This window comes from Brienomyrus brachyistius, chromosome 18 (assembly GCF_023856365.1).
Source record: "Brienomyrus brachyistius isolate T26 chromosome 18, BBRACH_0.4, whole genome shotgun sequence".
NCBI lineage: Eukaryota > Metazoa > Chordata > Actinopteri > Osteoglossiformes > Mormyridae > Brienomyrus > Brienomyrus brachyistius.
In genome coordinates this window covers 12,184,942-12,203,974 of record NC_064550.1, presented here as the reverse complement: position 1 = coordinate 12,203,974, position 19,033 = coordinate 12,184,942, and the positions used below count along the sequence as shown (strand labels likewise).

Here is a 19,033-nt window from a genome sequence, read left to right as displayed (position 1 = left end):
GTGATGATCTGTCATCGCAGTAACCCTGGCAACCATCAGCATCGACCCTTGTTTTATACAATATCATGATGATGTAATGAGAAGGGAATGTGGTTTTATTGCTGTGCTGAAAAAAATACCATACTTATTATATATTCTGTAAATAAAACAGGGCAATTTGAACTTTCCCTGTGTGGGGGCCTGTTCCACTTCTCTCAAGAATGCAGCCTTTTGTTTTGTTAACTACTTAGCATTCCTGTGTTTTCCAGTATCCCACAGGCTAAGGATGCACTCACAGGGAGAAAAATCTGATCACACACTGCAGAATCTCTAAGGAGACGATGCCATTATTCCTTAAATGACTCTAACGATAATTCCTATTTTTGAATGGATGTTCTTCCGTTTTAATCTGTAATCAACTGTTATGTGTGAGGCCATTTGCCTGAATAAATCAATGTCAGTACTTGTAATTCAAAAAACTGAAAACACCCATTAAGTGACGCTGTAAATGCCAAATGACCATTTACATGGCTATTGCTAACTAAACATTTGTATAAAATATATTCAATACACAATCAATGCATTACACTACCTTGCCACAAGTTTTACTTTGTATATATATGAGATTCCAATGAAATGCCTGATCTTGAATAGAGTCCATTTAGCTCTTAATTGATATCATTCAGAAGATGAACATTTTGGGCTCTCTCTTGTAGTTTTACTAATAACATGTAAATAGTAAAACAATGTTTATGGAAAGTGTAATTAAACACTGTGCATGATAAACTCTACAAATTAATCTCAAGCCTTTGTTATCACGACCCAATAAACCGGCAAATTGTTTTCTGGCGTTAATCTGGCGTTATTCTATGGTAAGACACAATGGCAATTTTTTTCTTGAAAATAGAGCTCTTTTTATTGTCAACTTTACAGCTACTGTTAAGAAAATACAAAAGAATGACTTCCTGATTCCCTTTTCCGTCTTGGGGGGGGGGGGGGGGGGGGGGTCCCTCATAGCTCAGCACCTCTTTGCTTTCTAAGCTGGACACTGGCTGCACATCGGAATCCCAGGTTGTCAGAGGCAGAATCCGGTGTGTTCCCCATCCTGCAAGGCCCCGGGAGAGAAGCCGTCAGGGCAGAACAGCGAAGGAACCTTAACATGTAAGGAGGCGGAGCACAGAGATGGGGCATAACCTGGTAGTGACCCGAGCCCTGTGATTGGCTGATCCATCCGCCGTGTCGATCCAAGAAGCACCCCGCAGAACGTACATAGTCTGTGATCCGGGAAAACGAGTGGAAGTCCACTCCCAAGCGTTCCCCACCATGTCATACAGGCCTGTAGGGGGCGAACTCAGCAGATTAGATTAGATTAGATTAGGATAGCTAGATAGTCTTAGTATGAAAAGACCTGCAATGTGCCAACAGTACTGTACAGTAGTGATAACCAAATGAAGCTTCATGAACTATTTGCGGTCTTTTGTGACCCCACTAGATGGCGTCAAATGCAAAATGTATATGAACAGACGATCGGAGTGCAAAATATGCAGTGTGAATTTACTGCGCAATGGACAATGAAGAAGTAAACATGAATAAAGAGTAGACAGCGGTCCTTAATCCCCAAAATACTCAAAAGTGTGCCATGAAAATGGCTGACCCTGTGCGCCGAGCATAAGCTAAGGAGAGCAATGGGATAACTTGTGTTGGGAATTTCTGTGCGTAATGGTGAACAAAGCATTTTCATTAACATTTGTTACATTGAGTAAACAGCATGAACAGTGTTTAATGGGATTAGCGATGTAATAAAAAGCCGCCGGCTACACAGACATACCATAATTATTCTGAGGAGGGAAGGCTCTGACGGGGGAAATCCCATGGTAACCGTCTTCAGCAGTATCCCTCTCTGGGAATTTGCCCTGCCACACACCAGCCACCAGGGGGCCCCAGACATCATGAATAAACACCTACTTAACTCATGCTTATCTAGGGCAACTCATTTTAAAACTCTTAAGGAAAATATAAATGCCCTTCATTAGATATTAACAGGGTTTAAAGAGTTTCTCTCACCTGCCATAAATTAGTTCGATTCGACTGAAACTTGTTTCCCCAGGGGTAGGTCCTTCCTGAAAACGGTCCAAGATACAGAGATTGTAGAGAATTCCTTGTTATCCTAAAACTATTATTCAGTAGTCAGCACTGTTTTACCAGCCATGTACCAAACCAGTCCAGTGATTAAAACCACAAACACAAGGACTGTTGGGATTCAAACCCAAGACCTCCTGTTTAGCAGGAAGGCACTTTAACCAATGAAGCCACATTGCCTTTTAAGGGCACAACTCTATTCATTGAAAATAGCAATTCATCTGTAATCAACTGTGACGCATGAAGCCGTTCCCTTCCCCAAAGCCATATGGCATGTAATGGTGTGACATTCGCAGGTAACTCTTCTGCAGGGAATGAGTCCCTTCCAGGAACTCTACACTCACAAGGTACAATGTTGAGACTTAGATTATAAGTCAACAGCAAATATTTATGGAAGATTATAAGCACAAAAATTCAAATGGCAATTCATTTTGCAATTGTCAATTCAATATTCAACCAGAGCATGCATTTGTCATTTCAATATTTAATCTGTGCATGTAATTTGAAAATACATTTTGCAATCGGCAATTCAATGTGCAAAGTGCTTATGCAATCCTTAATTCATTTCATAATGTTTTGAATAAAAAATAGAATGACAATTCACTGAATTGCATTTCGTTTTGCCATGGGCTTTTTGCCTCTTTATTCAAATGACAATGGCGTCCCCGGGAATTGCATTGCATGTTGGGGAGAAAACTCAATTTGCAATTCCCAACTGTCAGACCGCTCATCAAGGTGGACCTTCATTAACGACGTCACTTCCTTGTTTAGGGCCTCGCTACCATTCAACGGATTTGTTCGTTTAGTTAGAATGAGTAAACCCCCTTTATCTTCTTTATTATTTTTTTTTAAAATTTTTTATTATTATTTATTATTTTTATTATTTGTAATAATTATAACTAGTTGCACTTTTCCTTATTTGATTGTAACATGCTGATTATATCATTGCAATAACATGCTTTTACCACAGGAGGTGTGATATATTGTTATGTAGACTTTTATAAGTAACTGTTTGTTTGAGTTTGTAATTGTTTTGCTCTAAATAAAGTTCTTTAAAACGTAAAAAAAAAAAAGTTAGAATGAGTAATGGCGGCAGAAGAGCTTGCAGTAAATATTTCTGTCTTAGCAGATGACATGGAAATTAATCGGGTATCAGCAGTAGATGCGTTTGATAGGTTGTTTGTGTTGTCACAGAGGGTAGAGGAACTTACAATCTTAACTGGACTTGATACGAGAAGGGTGCAAACTAATGTAGCTCAGGCGTTACATCAAGTCACGCAGTTGGTTACCCTCTGTGACAACACAAACAACCTATCAAACGCATCTACTGCTGATACCCGATTAATTTCCATGTCATCTGCTAAGGCAGAAATATTTGCTGCAAGCTCTTCTGCCGCCATTACTCATTCTAACTAAACGAACAAATCAATGGTAGCGAGGCCCTAAACAAGGAAGTGACGTCGTTAATGAAGGTCCACCTTGATGAGCGATCTGACAGTTGGGAATTGCAAATTGAGTTTTCTCCCCAACATGCAATGCAATTCCCGGGGACGCCATTGCCATTTGAATAAAGAGGCAAAAAGCCCATGGCAAAACGAAATGCAATTCAGTGAATTGTCATTCTATTTTTTATTCAAAACATTATGAAATGAATTAAGGATTGCATAAGCACTTTGCACATTGAATTGCCGATTGCAAAATGTATTTTCAAATTACATGCACAGATTAAATATTGAAATGACAAATGCATGCTCTGATTGAATATTGAATTGACAATTGCCAAATGAATTGCCATTTGAATAAAGAGGCAAAAAGCCCATGGCAAAACGAAATGCAATTCAGTGAATTGTCATTCTATTTTTTATTCAAAACATTATGAAATGAATTAAGGATTGCATAAGCACTTTGCACATTGAATTGCCGATTGCAAAATGTATTTTCAAATTACATGCACAGATTAAATATTGAAATGACAAATGCATGCTCTGGTTGAATATTGAATTGACAATTGCAAAATGAATTGCCATTTGAATTTTTGTGCTTATAATCTTCCATACATATTGATGTCACATGACTTTTTAGTGGCACTTCGCTTACTCCTTAGCACTATTTAGCCTAAATAATAGCCTATTTTTGGACATATCAGAACATAAGGCTTTCAGATCTATTTTATCCAAACAGGTAGTGCCATTGAATGAGTTGGTGAACAAATCAGAATGAATCTTTTTGGTGAAATGTATCAAACTGTGTAGCAAAAAAAAAGAGTAGTTTCAGTTATTCCTGCACCCAGAGGTTGTCAGTATGACGGAACTAGAACAGAATGTGAATGATACACCTTGGAGGCCTCCCCGGGCAGCAAACTCCCACTCCTCCTCCGAAGGCAGCCGCTTCCCTCTCCACTTGCAGAAGGCCTGGGCATCGTTCCAGCTCACCTGCACCACAGGTGAATCCAGGCGATCCTTGATACCGGAGCCTGGGCCTGCAGGCTGGGCAGGGAGCGAGTTTCCCGTTATGTGTGACAGTGTATACCAGGCCCTCAATTCCAAATACAGGCCTTGTTTTCAGTTCTCCCAGGTAGATAGTTTAATAATTACTGATTCTGATTGGCCAGACGCTTCACACTCTTAGCAAATCAAAGTAAGTTGAGCCAAGAGCAGAGGTAAGAGACAGATCTAGAAGAAATTCCAGCCCTAATAATTTATTCTGGTCTTGAACTCAAATATTAATTCAGTTCAATTCAATTTTATCTGTATAGCGCATTAACCCAATTCCATTGTCTCAAAGCGCTTTACATCATCCCTGCCCAAAGCACCAAGTGCACAAGTCAGTGGCGACAGTGGCAAGGAAAAACTCCCAAGAAGGAAGAAACCTTGGGAGGAACCAGAGTCAAAGGGGGAGCCCATCCTCCAGGGGGCAGCAGAGGAAGCCCTAACCCTAACCAGACTCAAAGGGGGAGCCCATCCTCCAGGGGACGACAGAAGAAGTTAAATAAGCAAGATGGCAAAATCCCAATTTACATTGTCCATATTTTAAGTTCTGAGTCTCAATGTGGGGGGCAAGGCAGTCGTCTATGTAGCACTTATATGTTTCTTTAGGTTAAAATAAGACGAGGGTCACTGCAACACAGTACTGGATGAGCGGTTATGGAAAAAGGATGGACAGGTAGAATGAAGATACCTGTCTCCAGTACACCTTCTCTACCGGCAGCCACCAAGGCGCAGACTGTGGACATATAGATCAGAGACAGACACTGTTGTTTATAAAGATGCGTACATGAATCATCAAACAACAGTACATAAAATCACCCAACATGAGCATGACAACAGAACAACAGAAGTGAAATTTACCTCAATCCTTTTGGTCACTTTACTCTTCAGCTCCTCAGAAACGAAATCTTGGAAAACAAAACTCCAGCCAAAGGTTTCAGCCTCAGTTTTATACTTTTGTTCCCGAACAAACTCTCTGTTTACCAAGAAGAATGCACACTGCATGTGACATTTAGGAAGAATACATGGCTCTGTAACATCAATAGTGAACATTCGTGTTTTTGTCTTGAGATACCCACCTGAAATCCAGATTAGTGACAGGGTGTAGGTCAATGCTGAAAGGTGCCACAGAGACATCCCTCACCGGCGATTCCCCATCTCTGCCATCACTGGCGTTCATCCCCATTTTCATCTTACCTCCTGGTATCTGCACCATTTTTCCATCATCTATGGAGTCCAGTTCAGATATTACTCTTTACATGGAATTTCATTGAAATCTGCAGATTGCCAACTCTCACACATCTCTCTAGCACATGCAAGAAATCTCACGGCAAATCTATTATGAACTTAAAATTAGTTCTTAACTTAAAGCTACATCATAAGCGTTGGGTAAGTTTGCAAAGCATACAGACAATTTACAAGGTAATACAACTGTTACATACATGTTAATGTGTGTGCAGACTTGTCTCGAATTGAAAATCTCACGCCAGCTAGCTGACAACTCTGCATCTGCCTTCAATTAACTCACCATCATCACCAGTAACAGAACTATGTCTATGAAAGGGGACTATACCAATCAAAATAAAGCTTCTACGGATAAAGTTAATGCTCAAGAAGTGAACAAAGCCATCTTCTTTGAAAACATGCATCTTCTTAATTGTGTCTACACACGTAATTATTTCACTATCAAATGGGATCCTTTTTAATATGAATCAAAACCCCGAACTGCTGTCTCGGTACTACCTGATCTGCAGGGTAGAGCACAGAAACACAGGAGCAGCAGTGTTCCGGGACGTATCACGGTCATTGCAAACATGAACGCTTGTCCTATTTGTGCGAAACAAATGTGTGCCAGACAGCATGTACCGTGCAAAAAAAGTGATTAATATTAAAAGCTAAAATCATAGATAAGTCTCAAGTCTACTTGCGACGAGTCGTGTGTCCTCCTTTTAAGGTTACGGGTAGAAACTCCAGTGATCACAAAATGGTTCCAACCAAAATCTGTTCATATTTTACTGTGTTAATAATGTTTGTTAAGTTTGTCATTGTAGTAAACGATATTTGTTTTTTTAGCTTAAAATAAAACATTTTGTTTATTTAGACACATTAATGTCTAATTACCGTTCTAATGATTTTTATTGTCTTTCAGTTCGCGCAAAGATACCAAGCTCCACATTTTCTGTAGTGCAGATAAAATATTTTCTCACTAAATTAACAACTGATAACTAACATTAAAACTACGTTAGAACGTTTTAAACTCAACACCAGTCACAGACAGTAATCGTGGGCCGTAAACGTCCCTTTGATTTTCACCTGCGTTATTCAAAATGACAACTTTATTCGTAACTTTATCTGCACTTAAATAAAACAACGCATTTAACTGTAATTAATAACTTGCTATTAATAATTATACCAACGAGAAAATATAATCACTTAGGTATTTGGTAAGTAGCACAAATCATAGGCGGTTAAATGCCCTTTTTTGGCTGAGCCCCCCGAGAAAATCATTTAGTAATTTGTCCCGGATTCCCGAATACCTGTCGTAGCCCTGGCTCGCCAAACTTTATTGTAGGGATCCGCGCAGTACCGGGGGGTTTGGAATAAATTTCATGGGGGCTCCAGGCCTGTTACTTTATTATGTGGCTACGTGCCTGTCCAGCACCCCCTCTTCTAAAGTATAAAAGTGCTGCAGCAACATCCGACTGGTTATTTTTTCTTAACCACCATGCCACCCTCTTTCTCATTAAGTACTTGAACCTGAAAATTTAGTCATACTAGACAGAATTTTAGTTGGAACCAATGCACCTTACTGGTTTTTCACCAGTTTTTTGGCATATACTATATGGACAAACGTACACCTGTCCATTACACCTACAGGAACCTTTTTGACATCCCATTCTAAATCCATAGGCATAAAAATGGAGTTGGTACAGAGGTTTGAAACTCATCCATTATTGAGTCAACTTTTACGTGGTCTGCCACTTTTTGCAGAAGTTTCTGTGGTTCCTAAATGCTTTCATTTTGCAAAAATACCACATGTAGTTGACCATGGAACACCTAGCAGGGAAGACATTTCATGAACTGACAGGACCACACTTTAATTTACTGAGCTCTTCAGAAGGGCCCAGTCTTTCATAAATGTTTGTAAACCTGAATGTATGGCCAGGTGCTTGATGTTATACACCTATGGCAATGGGTCTGAATGAAACACCTAAATTCAACGATTAGGAGGCTTGTCCCAATACCTTTGTTAATAAAAAAACCTCCAAAACTTAGTCGAATCCGAATTTTAAAAATCTAGCGGAAATTCTGAGAGAAGAATTTTGGTACCCGAATGTGATGAAACTGCAGCCCCATGACTGCTGGTAGAACAACAAAGACAGTGTTACATATTCACTTTAAAAACGTTCTAATTTAAATCTTTTTATTCATGTGCTGCTATGTTTACATGTGGTGCTCACTGTCCAGAAACTGCCATTGAAATGACATAAACAAAAGTTGAGACATGCTAACATGCTAACAACTGCCCGCATGAAGATGCCGTTTGACCTCAACCATTCATTTGCCACAGACACAATTAAAAATAAACGATCAGGGTGGAGACATGATTCAAAGGATAAAACCCAAACAAGGCCATTACTACAACGAAAACGAAAGAAACCAGCACCCAAGTACTAATCTTATCAATCAAAAAGAAAATGTCAATGTCCAAGTGTACCAGGATTATCATTTATCTTGCAGGAGGTAAGTTACTTTACAGTGACTGAAAGGGTCCAATTTTGAAAATCTGCCAGTAAAAAGCATCTTAACATTTGCCTCTACAGAGGGGTGCACCACGGACTCTGCGGCATTTCAGAAGGTACCGTCATCTAAATTCCTGGATTCTGGCGTGTTCTTTTAGACACTTTATACCTGTAGTGTCAAAGCAAGACCACTAAAACTGAAGCCACTTAGCGCTACAGGATTTTAATGTCACTAAAAGCCCTGAAGTTCTCATTTATTTCCAAAGCAGAACCAAAGCTATTTTTACAGCTTTTATAAGACCAACTCTTGTGTTGTTATAGGGCAAATTTAAAACAAGGGAACTTCGCAGGGTCCGTCTGAGACAGAGGAAGTTCTGTAGGGCTGAGAGGCACAGTCCTGCTGGGCCAGGAAAACTTGGGAGTGTTAGTCACTGTCTACGTGAAATACTCCAACTTACGAAGATGTGGAGCATGCAGGCTAAGGACGAACATTTAGTAGGTGGAGGGGCTGATCACGCAGAGTCAAACACAGGTCTTAGCAGAAATGGCATGTGCGTTACATCATGGCGTAAGCCACAGATCCTGGGGCCCTAACAACTGAGGGGGGAACGTCAGGTCAGATTCCTGTCAACCGTTACTAGCTTTTCGACAGATTTTTACTGTAAAATTTTGTTGCCTCTTGGCAGGTCATCACAGCATTATATCTACTCCTTAATTTTAAATGTTTTAGAGAATTTATCGTTAAATAACCTAGAAATGCTTTACAGTGAAAAAACTACCAAAGGAAAAAAAAAATAATAATAGTGGACAGAGGTCGCCAACGTTGATAAAAAGGAGCTTAAAACGATGGCAGTGTGGGGTTTGGACGTGGGTCTCGATCTGCCGGAGAAGTTTGCCCTCAATCTCAGGAGGATCCAGATGGCAGTGTTACTTCAGTGGCGATATCTTCAGGGGGATCATGATCCTGGACTCCATGTGCTGAATCAGAGGAACTTAAACAACAGAGTATTAAAAAACACATTAGGAGATTGTTTGTTGATACCTTTTGGCTGGCTGAGTGCCAACGAGATGCTTAATAATTGACCAAATATGATAAATGATGTAAAAACAAACAGTAAACAAAACCTGTCTGGACCAAATATTTTAAAATTCAGCACGCCGAGGCAGTGCCAATGTTCTGCATGACAGAAAGTGCTATGAGCACACTGACTCTGCAGTGACTCTCCTACATAAGAGAGCACTCACCTGTGTAATATACCACTTCATCCCAGCCCTCCATCTGCCAGGCTGAATTTCTGGTGTCTTCTCGAGACTGAAGATCTTTGTAAGCTGAAGACAGATTTAAAAAAATACAAGAAAAACAGGAAACGGAAAGAAATGAGAGACTTTAACTGGACTAAAGGGCACTGCAGCATTACAGCAGTGAAGGCGATCGGGTATGAAGAATAAAAGGCTTTGTGTGATTTTGGTATCTTCACATTTATTTCCTTGTTCTCTTTCTCAGTGGTTTATTGCTTACTTGTGTTCTTTTACAAAATATGTCATTGATCTCCCTTTACCCATATTACAAAGTATTGATTTCCAGTTATTAGCTTATACTTTTCTATTTTTGACCTTTTTATTCTGTTGTATTCTGATTTTGTGTATTGTATTCCTATTTATATTTATTATATTTATTTATTGACATTTCACTAAATGAATTTGCTTATTTTTTAATTCTCATTCCATCTTTCTACACTTTCTTTGACTTGTACCATAGCTGCTTATTTTATACATCTATCTTTAATCCCATATGTGAACCACTTTCAGCTGTGTTTTATGAATTAAAAGTATTATATACATAAAGATTCTTCCTTTTCTTTATTATTATTACTTAAATACTGAACTAAGATTGCTGTTCAGTTACTGGGTCATAGTCACAGACATCTAAGGAACATGTCAGTAGAAATCGCAGTAGAAAAATGAGTGATTGTTAACTACCTGTAACATTTACACTGTCCTGTCTTCAAAATCAGTGATCAAATTTCAGGTCAGAAACACAATGACTCATTTTACAGGCCAGACCCCCTACCCCAGAGATGGTGCACCATGTAGAGGCTCCCAATCTGGGAGAAGAAACCGCCCACTGCCTCCTCATTCTGCTGGCGGTACCGGATGGCCCGGGCCCTGGACACACACACACACAAACACGGGTTCAGTCAGAACACCAACCTGCCCTGATCCGCTCCAGCATACCCCATACTAAACCATAACCACATACACGCCTCTTCCTCCACTGTTCTTGTTTTACTTCCTGATTCAGTTCTTTAAAATATTGATTACAGTGCAATTTGAAATCTTGTGGGAGTTTTACTTACACAAAAAAGTTCTGAGGGCACAAGGAATAATGACTGGTTCAAGGAGACAACCAATCAGGTTGTAGAGGAGGTGGGTCCAAACAACTAGAGGAGGTGGGACTAAGACATCCAGTTGGTTGGTTCCGCCTCCTCTACAATCTGATTGGTTGTCTCCCTGAGCCAAATTATTGGTCCTTCTCCTCACAGAACACTTTTGTGTAAATAAAATCCCCGTGAGCAATTTGAAATAATTTTCAAACCTCATCATGCAAAACTTCAGAGAACATGAATCACCATTATGAATGAATCACACAGAACTACAGAACTCGGTGAACAGTTGAAGAACTGCCCCATTTACATATTCAAATCGACGGCAGAGCCGCTGCTGATGATTTGGGCAGGCAGACCACAAATAAATGAGGCTTGCAACCAGAAACGAAACACACAGGTGTCCTCTGAAAATGTGATGCCGTCTCCAGGAAGATACGCTCATGTTACACCTTTAGGAAATGTATGGTCCACTTTCATTTGTTCACAATAACAATCTGTTGAGGCAACAGTAATTTCAATCAGTTCATCTCTTACATAGATTGTTCTCTAGTGGCATCACAGGCCAGTGATTTTACCTAACAAAGAAAACACCTCCCTTTGCAAGCCACCCCTGGAATGAATATATTAGCGAATCAAAACAGTTTAACATCATCATCATGGCCCCTGCAGAAACGGGATGATAAAACTCACAGAAATACACAAGAACAGCTGGATTAAACCAAAACTTACCAGTAATTTCCCCACTCAATCATCGTCCCAGGCTGAAAAACAAGAACAGAGAGTTAAACCCAGTTCATGTCATGGTTAAGGGACAGATGCGCAAAGCTCAAAATCTCTGAAGAATAACTGTGCTGTGTTATATGCATTCAGATGACTGCTATGTATAAAAAGATTTTGAAATTATAACAGGCTTAAGGCTGATTTATATTTCTGAGTGGAATTGACGCCAAAGTACAGCATAGCTATTTGTTCACAATAACAATCTGTTGAGGCAACAGTAATTTCAATCAGTTCATCTCTTACACAGATTGTTCTCTAGTGGCATCACAGGCCAGTGATTTTACCTAACAAAGAAAACACCTCCCTTTGCAAGCGTCATTTATATCTAGTGTTAAATAGCCCACCCTAGGCATTGTAGCAATAGGTACGAAGCACTCAGGATGACAGTGTCAATTTCACTAACCCCCATTAAGTTTATTTGTAATTTACAAGACTATAAGAAAATAAGATGTATAGACACTGACTTTAGAAGGAAAATGCATAAAAAGTGACTTTGTAGCGGCTCAACATTTTTCCTAATTTGTCTACAGGAAGTTCGGAGCAGCACAAATATTGCCAGGAGTTGATAAACGGATACTTTGTTAAATGTTATTTGTCTCTTTCAACTGAGTGATTTAACAATTGTATATATATCGCAGGGTGGGAAGACAATAAATGAAACATCCGAAACTATGTTTCACCTAGCGTTTCAGCGGCGTAACTGCTGAGTGACACAAACACACCGATCACAAATACTCGCACCGGCGTTGGCCGCATGCGTAGGTCAAGCATAGAAGGATTAATCGGCGTATAGACGCAGCAGGACAGCATGGAAATTAAGGTGGGAGGGGCCTAAGGATGGGGACTCACCCTGAGCTGGTAGGACCTCAGCTCATAGATGAGGGGCCCCTTCCTGGGGAGCGGCTCATTCCAGAAGCTGAACTCTAGCAGCAGCTGGTTGCGACGGGATAGGAGCATCTTGCCTCGCTCGTTGCGATACTCCATAAATTCCTGAAAGGGGTGTAAAAGTCAGCCAACTGAGTGTCATGCATCACAAAATGTTAATATATTTACAACAAATTATTACACATGGATACGACTAATACAAGCCACGTCGTCAAATATAACTTTACAATATTCAAATTTTATTGAACTTTTTGTTCAAATAGCCTTTTCATCTGACCACTATGAATTTCACCGAATGCACCCCTGGTAAAATCACTTATGTTAGTAAGGTTGAAGTTGAAGTGCATCTTATGGAAGAATCCCATCTAAGCTCTTATATGGCGTCAGTGTAATTTCCAGGTTGTCATAGTGACTACTATCACATGTCTACTATGTGTGTTGGACTGAGTCCACAAGCTTACAATGAGGAAATGGCTTCCATTAAAAGTACCTTATTCATCCGAAGTTTATTCATGACTTCAGTTAGAGCTGGGTAACCTCCTCGATATCGCCACAAATGAACTGCAGGGAGACCGAAAGGTAGCTTACAGATCACGTCATGGATGCTGTACTTCTGATCTCCCAATTTAACCTGAAACACTCAATATAAAGACTAATTCTCTAAGGATCCACCAATGCCTAAAAGACAATAAAATAAATTAAAAAAAAATCATAATTTTTGAGCTACATTTCTTCAAATCAAGTCACTTTACTCATGATACAGAACTGCATTTCTACAGACCATCAAACAGCTAGAACAAAGGACAGTTGAACAATAAATAATGGATAATGCACAATGCACAATGGCACACGACAATAAAACAGTACAAGTAAACAGCAGATGCAAGGCTCTGGAGAAGCCGCTCTGTCTGCACACGCCACCATCTTGGTTTCATCTTCATCGCTCCCTGACTCATCATCTACAGCTATATTATTATTTTTAGATTTTATAAAAATTCATCTGTGTCTCTCATTGTTACAATGTGTTGCTGGCATCCAAGGAGGCCTCTCTCTCCGACCACTCTTGGGGTGAATCTCAATAACAAAAACGCAAAGACCGTACTTGCGGTCTTGGCAAAACCGGTCTTGCTAACTTGCCTTCCAAGAATGAACTCGGGGTGCAATGAATCATGGGATTGGTCTCGTTTAGTGCAACCGATGCATCCTTGATATCTGGGGCAGGACAAGACCAACAACCAGGGACATTTGCCGTCCTGTTTCTGTTCTTAAGTATTGGAACTGGTCTTCGGCGATGGAAGATGACGTAAAACAGGTACACGAGAACATAAGTATGGTCAAGAACGCATACTGAGATTCATTAAGTGTCCATGGGATCCCATGAGAGCTCACTCCTGTTGGTGGAGTTTTTGTTAATTTCGAAACCTTCCTAATGGTATCAGAAGCTTCAACTTCTCAGGTTCTCACCTGCTTGATCCTGCTCTCCATACCATGTGTTCCAGGTGCCTACCAGCTCACAGGGGTAATGTGGGTCAGAGTGGATCGACGGCAGCACATTCTCACTGTAAGCAGAGAAACAACACAACTGTACACTTCATCCAGTTTACACGGCATGATAATCCACTGGAAGTACTTCAGGCTACTGGGTCCTGAGCAGGTAATCTTCCATTAACCAGCCCACATCCACAGTAAACTTACCTCCTACCTGTGGCCCAAATTGCTGGTTAAAATCTTAGAACGACAGCTATTGCTATACAAAGAGAAGTACATTTCAGCTATAAGCAACGTTAGCTGATTTAAGAAAGCAACTGTTTTCATAATTGGTAGTTGTTGCACTGTGAAGCTATTTTGGTGATATTTTAAGCAGAAAAACTCCTGATGTCGTTAAATATTACACCCTGGGAGCCCATTTAAGGTAGGACTGCACCCCTCTGCATATGCAGAGGGTACTGAAATGTCAGCACAGCTGCTCAGCAATACTGATCCTCGCTGAAGTGACCTTCACTCAACCTCTCAGCACTGTGCCAAACAGCCACTACTAAGCCACAAGAGCTGTCCAATCACAAAGGGGTGAATCACAAAAAGGCTGCATTCTCTTAAAGGAAATCTTTCAGCGTGTTGGATCTCTCATAATTCCAAGGAGGAAATCTGTTTGGAAAAAACGTTGCCTCTGATGAAGCAATTGAGCAAAAATCTTCACACCTGTTCCGTCAGATTTCAATATGGCAGAAAAGCTCTCAATTCAGAAGTCCAATGAAAAGAGTATCATTTGTAAAAATAAATAAAAACTCCTGCCAACAGTCCATTTGGACCATTGCATGGTCTGTCTGGCAGTATTTCCAGCTATCACAGACCTAAAAATAGAAAAGGCGGTTGGCCCAGTAACAAACACGTCGGAGACAAACGTCTCAAGTTCCGACTGGACTTTCAGATTTATGGATCCGCGAGTACGCAGCACTATCACTCGGACCTCTTACCAAAGCTTGTTGTAGGCATCCAGGCACTCCGGTTTAACGTTGTGAACTGTAAGAAACCAAAGAAAAACATAATCATACACTCATCAACACTGACAATTTAAACACCACATAATGAGACATGGACCGAGGCAGAGAGAAAAACACAATTAAAAATATATTATATCTATCTAGGCTGTGGCCCTGCTTTGGGTATCGGCCTCCAGTCCTTGGATGTAGTACATAAAATATTACATATTATATTACATTATCCATCCACAAAATAATGATAGAGTTGCCTGTGGATTTGAGGGGCTCCCAGAAGACACACAAAGGAACCTACACTGAATTTTGTACAGGTTGCTGTCCTCTTTCTTCGCAAGCAGATGAGAGTGGGCATCCTTTCTGGGGTCGACCTTTCGAACGAATAGAGATTTAAACCAGCTGTCCTCCCGGTTTTTGTGACTGGATGCTGAAAGACCCCTGGAAGAAGCAACATTGCGTTACAGTTACCAACAGTTGACCAACCATATACACACACATTCGGACAAGAATCCTAGACCCCAGGACCAGAGCAGCTCATTCACACCAGTGCTAAACTGACCTGATCGTAGATATTCCATACCTAGATATGCACTTAGACAAACCATGCGCTTATTCTCTCCCATTGTTTAGGGGTTTGTACACTTGCCTGTCCTTAATTTTCAACCAAGTACAGATCATACATTGCTGTGATAATGTCACAGGCCTTGTGATGCCACTCCAACATTTCACAGGCCCTATAACAACAGTGGTCTCTCACAGACCTGGGACGCTGTCACTCCACGTCTATAGAGGTTCAGAAATGCAAGGGTTTCTAATCTAACCAAGTACAGTAGACTTTATATTACCAGCAAGCTCCACGTCATGCATTTCATTCTGCACTGATACATCACTTCGTTACATCAAATGGGAGGATTTCTTTCTAGCAAAGTAACACAGTAGTTGACACGGAGCAGGCCAACTACGTATGGGTCAGCACGGGTGAGGAGCCGGTGTGCTTATGCACGGTGAGCTGGGGAGAGTCGCAGCGGTACATACTCTCCACCGCAACGGGATGCACGCTTCCCCTTAACTATGGCAATCGGCAGCTAATCCAATGCACGGAAAATGCACCGCCGCTGTATGTGACCTTGAACTAGCCTGCGTGCTAACCCAGTGCACCCACAGAGCGTTTGCCCGGTCGCTTTAAAAGCACCCGAGAGAAAACGGACCTCGCCCGCAAAAGCGCTTCTGCACTCGGTGATTGTGCGCGACCTTCATCCGAAACTGCAAAAACCCCCCCGAGCCCCCGCGGATGGAAGCTGGGCTCGTTAGATGACCGTAAGGGTGCATGGTGTATCGCATCGTATTGCAGCAACCGGGAAAAAAACATACGCCGCTCCACAAGGCACAGGATCGCTAACCGAGGTCCCTGAGCAGACGCCCCGACCTGGCGGTGAGGAGAAGCTGTCCCCCGTTGTGGACCTTGCTCCGTGCCTGACTCAGGCCCCTTCCCACGTTCTGAAGGACTCGGGTCGCCATCTTCCTCTGACTGCCTGATGCGCTTCCAGTCTATAGCGTTTACATTTCGGGCTTCTTTCTCACAAGGAACCGGCAGAGGGCGACAAAACACCTCCACATTCAGGCAGCTGCGAAAAGGTCACAAATTTTCAGAAATCCTGTAAATTTCTGTTTTCAGTTCTGCATAGTGCACAAATACTTAATCAGGAGGACTGCACAGTTAACATAGCTATAGAATTAAACGTACTACAATGAAAGCAAGTTAATAATATCAAAAACAACAAAACATGTAGTTGTCCATCCATCCATCCATCCATCCATCCATCAATCAATCCATCTACCGCTTTCCGGGTTGGGTTGCAGGGGCAGCAGTCTAATTAGGGAAACCCAGACTTCCCTCTCCCTGGCCGCTTTGTCCAACTCTTCCGGGGGAATTCTGAGGTGTTCCCAGGCCCGCCAAGAGACATAGTCTCTCCAGCGTGTCCTGGGTCTTCCCCGGGGCCTCCTCCCAGTGGGACATGCCTGGAACACCTCACCAGGGAGGCGTCCAGGAGGCATCCTAATCAGATGCCCGAGCCACCTCATCTGGCTCCTCTCAATGCGGAGGAGCAGCAGCTCTACTCTGAGTCCCTCCCGGATGACCGAACTCCTTACTCTATCTCCAGGGGAGAGCCCAGCCACACTGTGGAGAAAACTCATTTCGGCCGCTTGCACTCGCAATCTCGTTCTTTCGGTTACTACCCACAGCTCATGACCATAGGTGAGGGTAGGAACGTAGATCGACTGGTAAATGGAACATATAGGCAATTAATTGAATAGGAATATCATAAAAAAGTCAAATCATCTGAAGAAGTTGGTTTTTTTATAATTTCAACCATATACACAGTATACAGTGAAACTAAACATTGTTCCTCCAGGGCCGAGGTGCAAAAAAGTTATGGAGCTGTGGAATTTATTTGCTCTATCTATCTATCTATCTATCTATCTATCTATCTATCACTTCAGTTAAATGAAACCTCTATTTCGGTTAAATAATAGATCTATATATCTACAACTGCAGTTAAATGGTACCTCTGAGTTAAATAATTGATCTAGCTATCATTCAGTTATACATGCTTTATATATTACATGCTAAGAACATACTACATAAACATAATCTGAACAGCAGCCTCACAGCACACGCTAAGATTCTTACTGTTCCATATACAGACATATAAACGTTCTTTTGTGAATGTGTGAGGTCATGTGATGGACAAACATCACGTTCAGGGTACACCCTGCCCTACGCTTCCTGAAATAGGCTAGAGACTTACAGGAACACTACTATGGGTAAATGGTTCTAGGAAAAGTAACTGAATTAATGAAAACCATCCAGGAAGAAATCCCATCGACATCAGCAACACGACTGCAGAATCTGGCAGAATGAGGTCACAGTAAAATAAACGCGATGAAAGATTCACAGGGCAGTTTTGACAACTTTGTTCTAATGCTTACAGTTAATGATAATTAATGGTAATTGGTGACTCCAGAGCACAGATCACAAACACAACGCACAAGACATAAATGACGATTTTTAAAATGGAAAATGAAGTTTTATTTTGATCAATGAAATCATACACGTTACCAAGTACACCAAACAAGTTACAACATGACAAAGGAGAAGCGATTCACTTGGACACTCATTGAGACATCAGTGGCATGGGTCCGCCGGGTCTTTAATATCCAATTTCTGCAATGTCTGCATTACAGAGTCAGTAGAGGGCTCAGTCGAGCTGACAATGGGCTCCAGGAACATGCTTCCAGCCACCCTCTTGCCCGTGAGTGGGTCCACAACCTTTCCCAGCTTGTGCACAATTTCCACCAGTTCATGCTTCACGTGCTTGGTCCTCCTCTCTGGCAGTGCTTTCAGGAGAACAACATCTCCCACGCCGCACTGCTCCAAGGGATCATGTGCAAAGTATGTCTTTCTTTTGTTGTAGTACTGTAGTGAAAGAGATGAGAGCTTAGTACACCATTAAAAAAACTGAGTGTGAAACTCAGTTCCCATGAAGGTAGCGTTACCTTGAGAAGATACTGATCCAGGACAAGCCTAGTAACTCGGACCTTAGCGGTCTTCTGCATCTTGGTGCCTATTACTCTTCCTATTATCCACGTTGCGTGTACAGTCGCAGTTTTCACAGACATGATGTATGAGTCCTGGACAGATTTAGAAGGGGATTTATATATTTATTTACTTACTTACTTATTTTTAATCTCATTTATACATAACCTGACCGATAATTCCACATAGAAGTATAAAACACAGTGTCAGTAAAACACGTACTTACTCGGGAATACATAACTAGCAAATGCATGAACAGAACTGCTGCATAAAATGCCACAAATCAGAGCTGTCATCTTGATACAAGTCAGGTCTCTACAAAACAGTTAGCTTCATGCTTTAGATCAGAAAGCAAGTTAGAAAACAAACGTTTTGCTACATACCTATATTTCATTAATTGTGGAGAAATAAGTTGGTATTTAGTACGGCGAAAATAAATACTTGGTTTTCTCAACTGTTTCAGGAAGGTCAGGATTGTTTCCCCATGCTTTCGACGCCTTCGCCGGGCTTCTTTTGATGACGTTAAAATGACGGCAGACAA

The 19,033-nt window shown here is 41.2% G+C and overlaps 3 protein-coding genes across 3 annotated transcripts; all 3 read right to left on the bottom strand.

Annotated features, from left to right (window-relative positions):
• Nucleotides 1–868: 868 nt before the first annotated feature.
• sumf2 (sulfatase modifying factor 2) lies at nt 869–6,580 on the bottom strand. Its single transcript, XM_048983906.1, has 9 exons — nt 6,348–6,580; nt 5,684–5,831; nt 5,466–5,580; nt 5,296–5,340; nt 4,454–4,604; nt 2,044–2,099; nt 1,808–1,892; nt 1,174–1,315; nt 869–1,084 (listed from the first exon to the last, which is right to left on the bottom strand). Exons 1-9 carry the CDS (start codon nt 6,418–6,420, stop codon nt 991–993), a joined length of 909 nt encoding a protein of 302 aa, XP_048839863.1. The 5' UTR covers nt 6,421–6,580; the 3' UTR covers nt 869–990.
• A 1,431-nt stretch (nt 6,581–8,011) lies between these two features.
• On the bottom strand, nt 8,012–16,479 carry LOC125713161 (protein NipSnap homolog 2-like). Its single transcript, XM_048984098.1, has 10 exons — nt 16,321–16,479; nt 15,193–15,332; nt 14,874–14,919; nt 13,864–13,958; nt 12,890–12,960; nt 12,364–12,504; nt 11,464–11,495; nt 10,419–10,513; nt 9,593–9,676; nt 8,012–9,339 (listed from the first exon to the last, which is right to left on the bottom strand). The coding sequence occupies exons 1-10, from the start codon at nt 16,410–16,412 to the stop codon at nt 9,275–9,277; spliced, it is 861 nt and encodes a 286-aa protein (XP_048840055.1). The 5' UTR covers nt 16,413–16,479; the 3' UTR covers nt 8,012–9,274.
• Nucleotides 16,480–17,961: 1,482 nt separating this feature from the next.
• Nucleotides 17,962–19,033, bottom strand: mrps17 (mitochondrial ribosomal protein S17). The gene is made up of 3 exons (XM_048983662.1): nt 18,876–19,033; nt 18,453–18,587; nt 17,962–18,372 (listed from the first exon to the last, which is right to left on the bottom strand). Exons 2-3 carry the CDS (start codon nt 18,573–18,575, stop codon nt 18,082–18,084), a joined length of 414 nt encoding a protein of 137 aa, XP_048839619.1. The 5' UTR covers nt 18,576–18,587; nt 18,876–19,033; the 3' UTR covers nt 17,962–18,081.

Excerpts from the sequence above, each read along its gene's own strand:
- LOC125713161 (XM_048984098.1), bottom strand. The coding sequence starts at position 16,412 with ATGGCGACCCGAGTCCTTCAGAACGTGGGAAGGGGCCTGAGTCAGGCA. Across the intron at positions 15,333-16,320 it reads CAGCTTCTCCTCACCGCCAG|GGGTCTTTCAGCATCCAGTC; the intron begins GTCGGGGCGTCT and ends TGCTTCTTCCAG. Across the intron at positions 14,920-15,192 it reads CAACCTGTACAAAATTCAGT|TTCACAACGTTAAACCGGAG; the intron begins GTAGGTTCCTTT and ends GGTTTCTTACAG.
- mrps17 (XM_048983662.1), bottom strand. The coding sequence starts at position 18,575 with ATGTCTGTGAAAACTGCGACTGTACACGCAACGTGGATAATAGGAAGA. Across the intron at positions 18,373-18,452 it reads TGGATCAGTATCTTCTCAAG|TACTACAACAAAAGAAAGAC; the intron begins GTAACGCTACCT and ends CTTTCACTACAG.
- sumf2 (XM_048983906.1), bottom strand. The coding sequence starts at position 6,420 with ATGTTTGCAATGACCGTGATACGTCCCGGAACACTGCTGCTCCTGTGT. Across the intron at positions 5,832-6,347 it reads TGCTCTACCCTGCAGATCAG|ATGATGGAAAAATGGTGCAG; the intron begins GTAGTACCGAGA and ends TGGACTCCATAG. Across the intron at positions 4,605-5,295 it reads AGAAGGTGTACTGGAGACAG|CCTGCAGGCCCAGGCTCCGG; the intron begins GTATCTTCATTC and ends CTCCCTGCCCAG.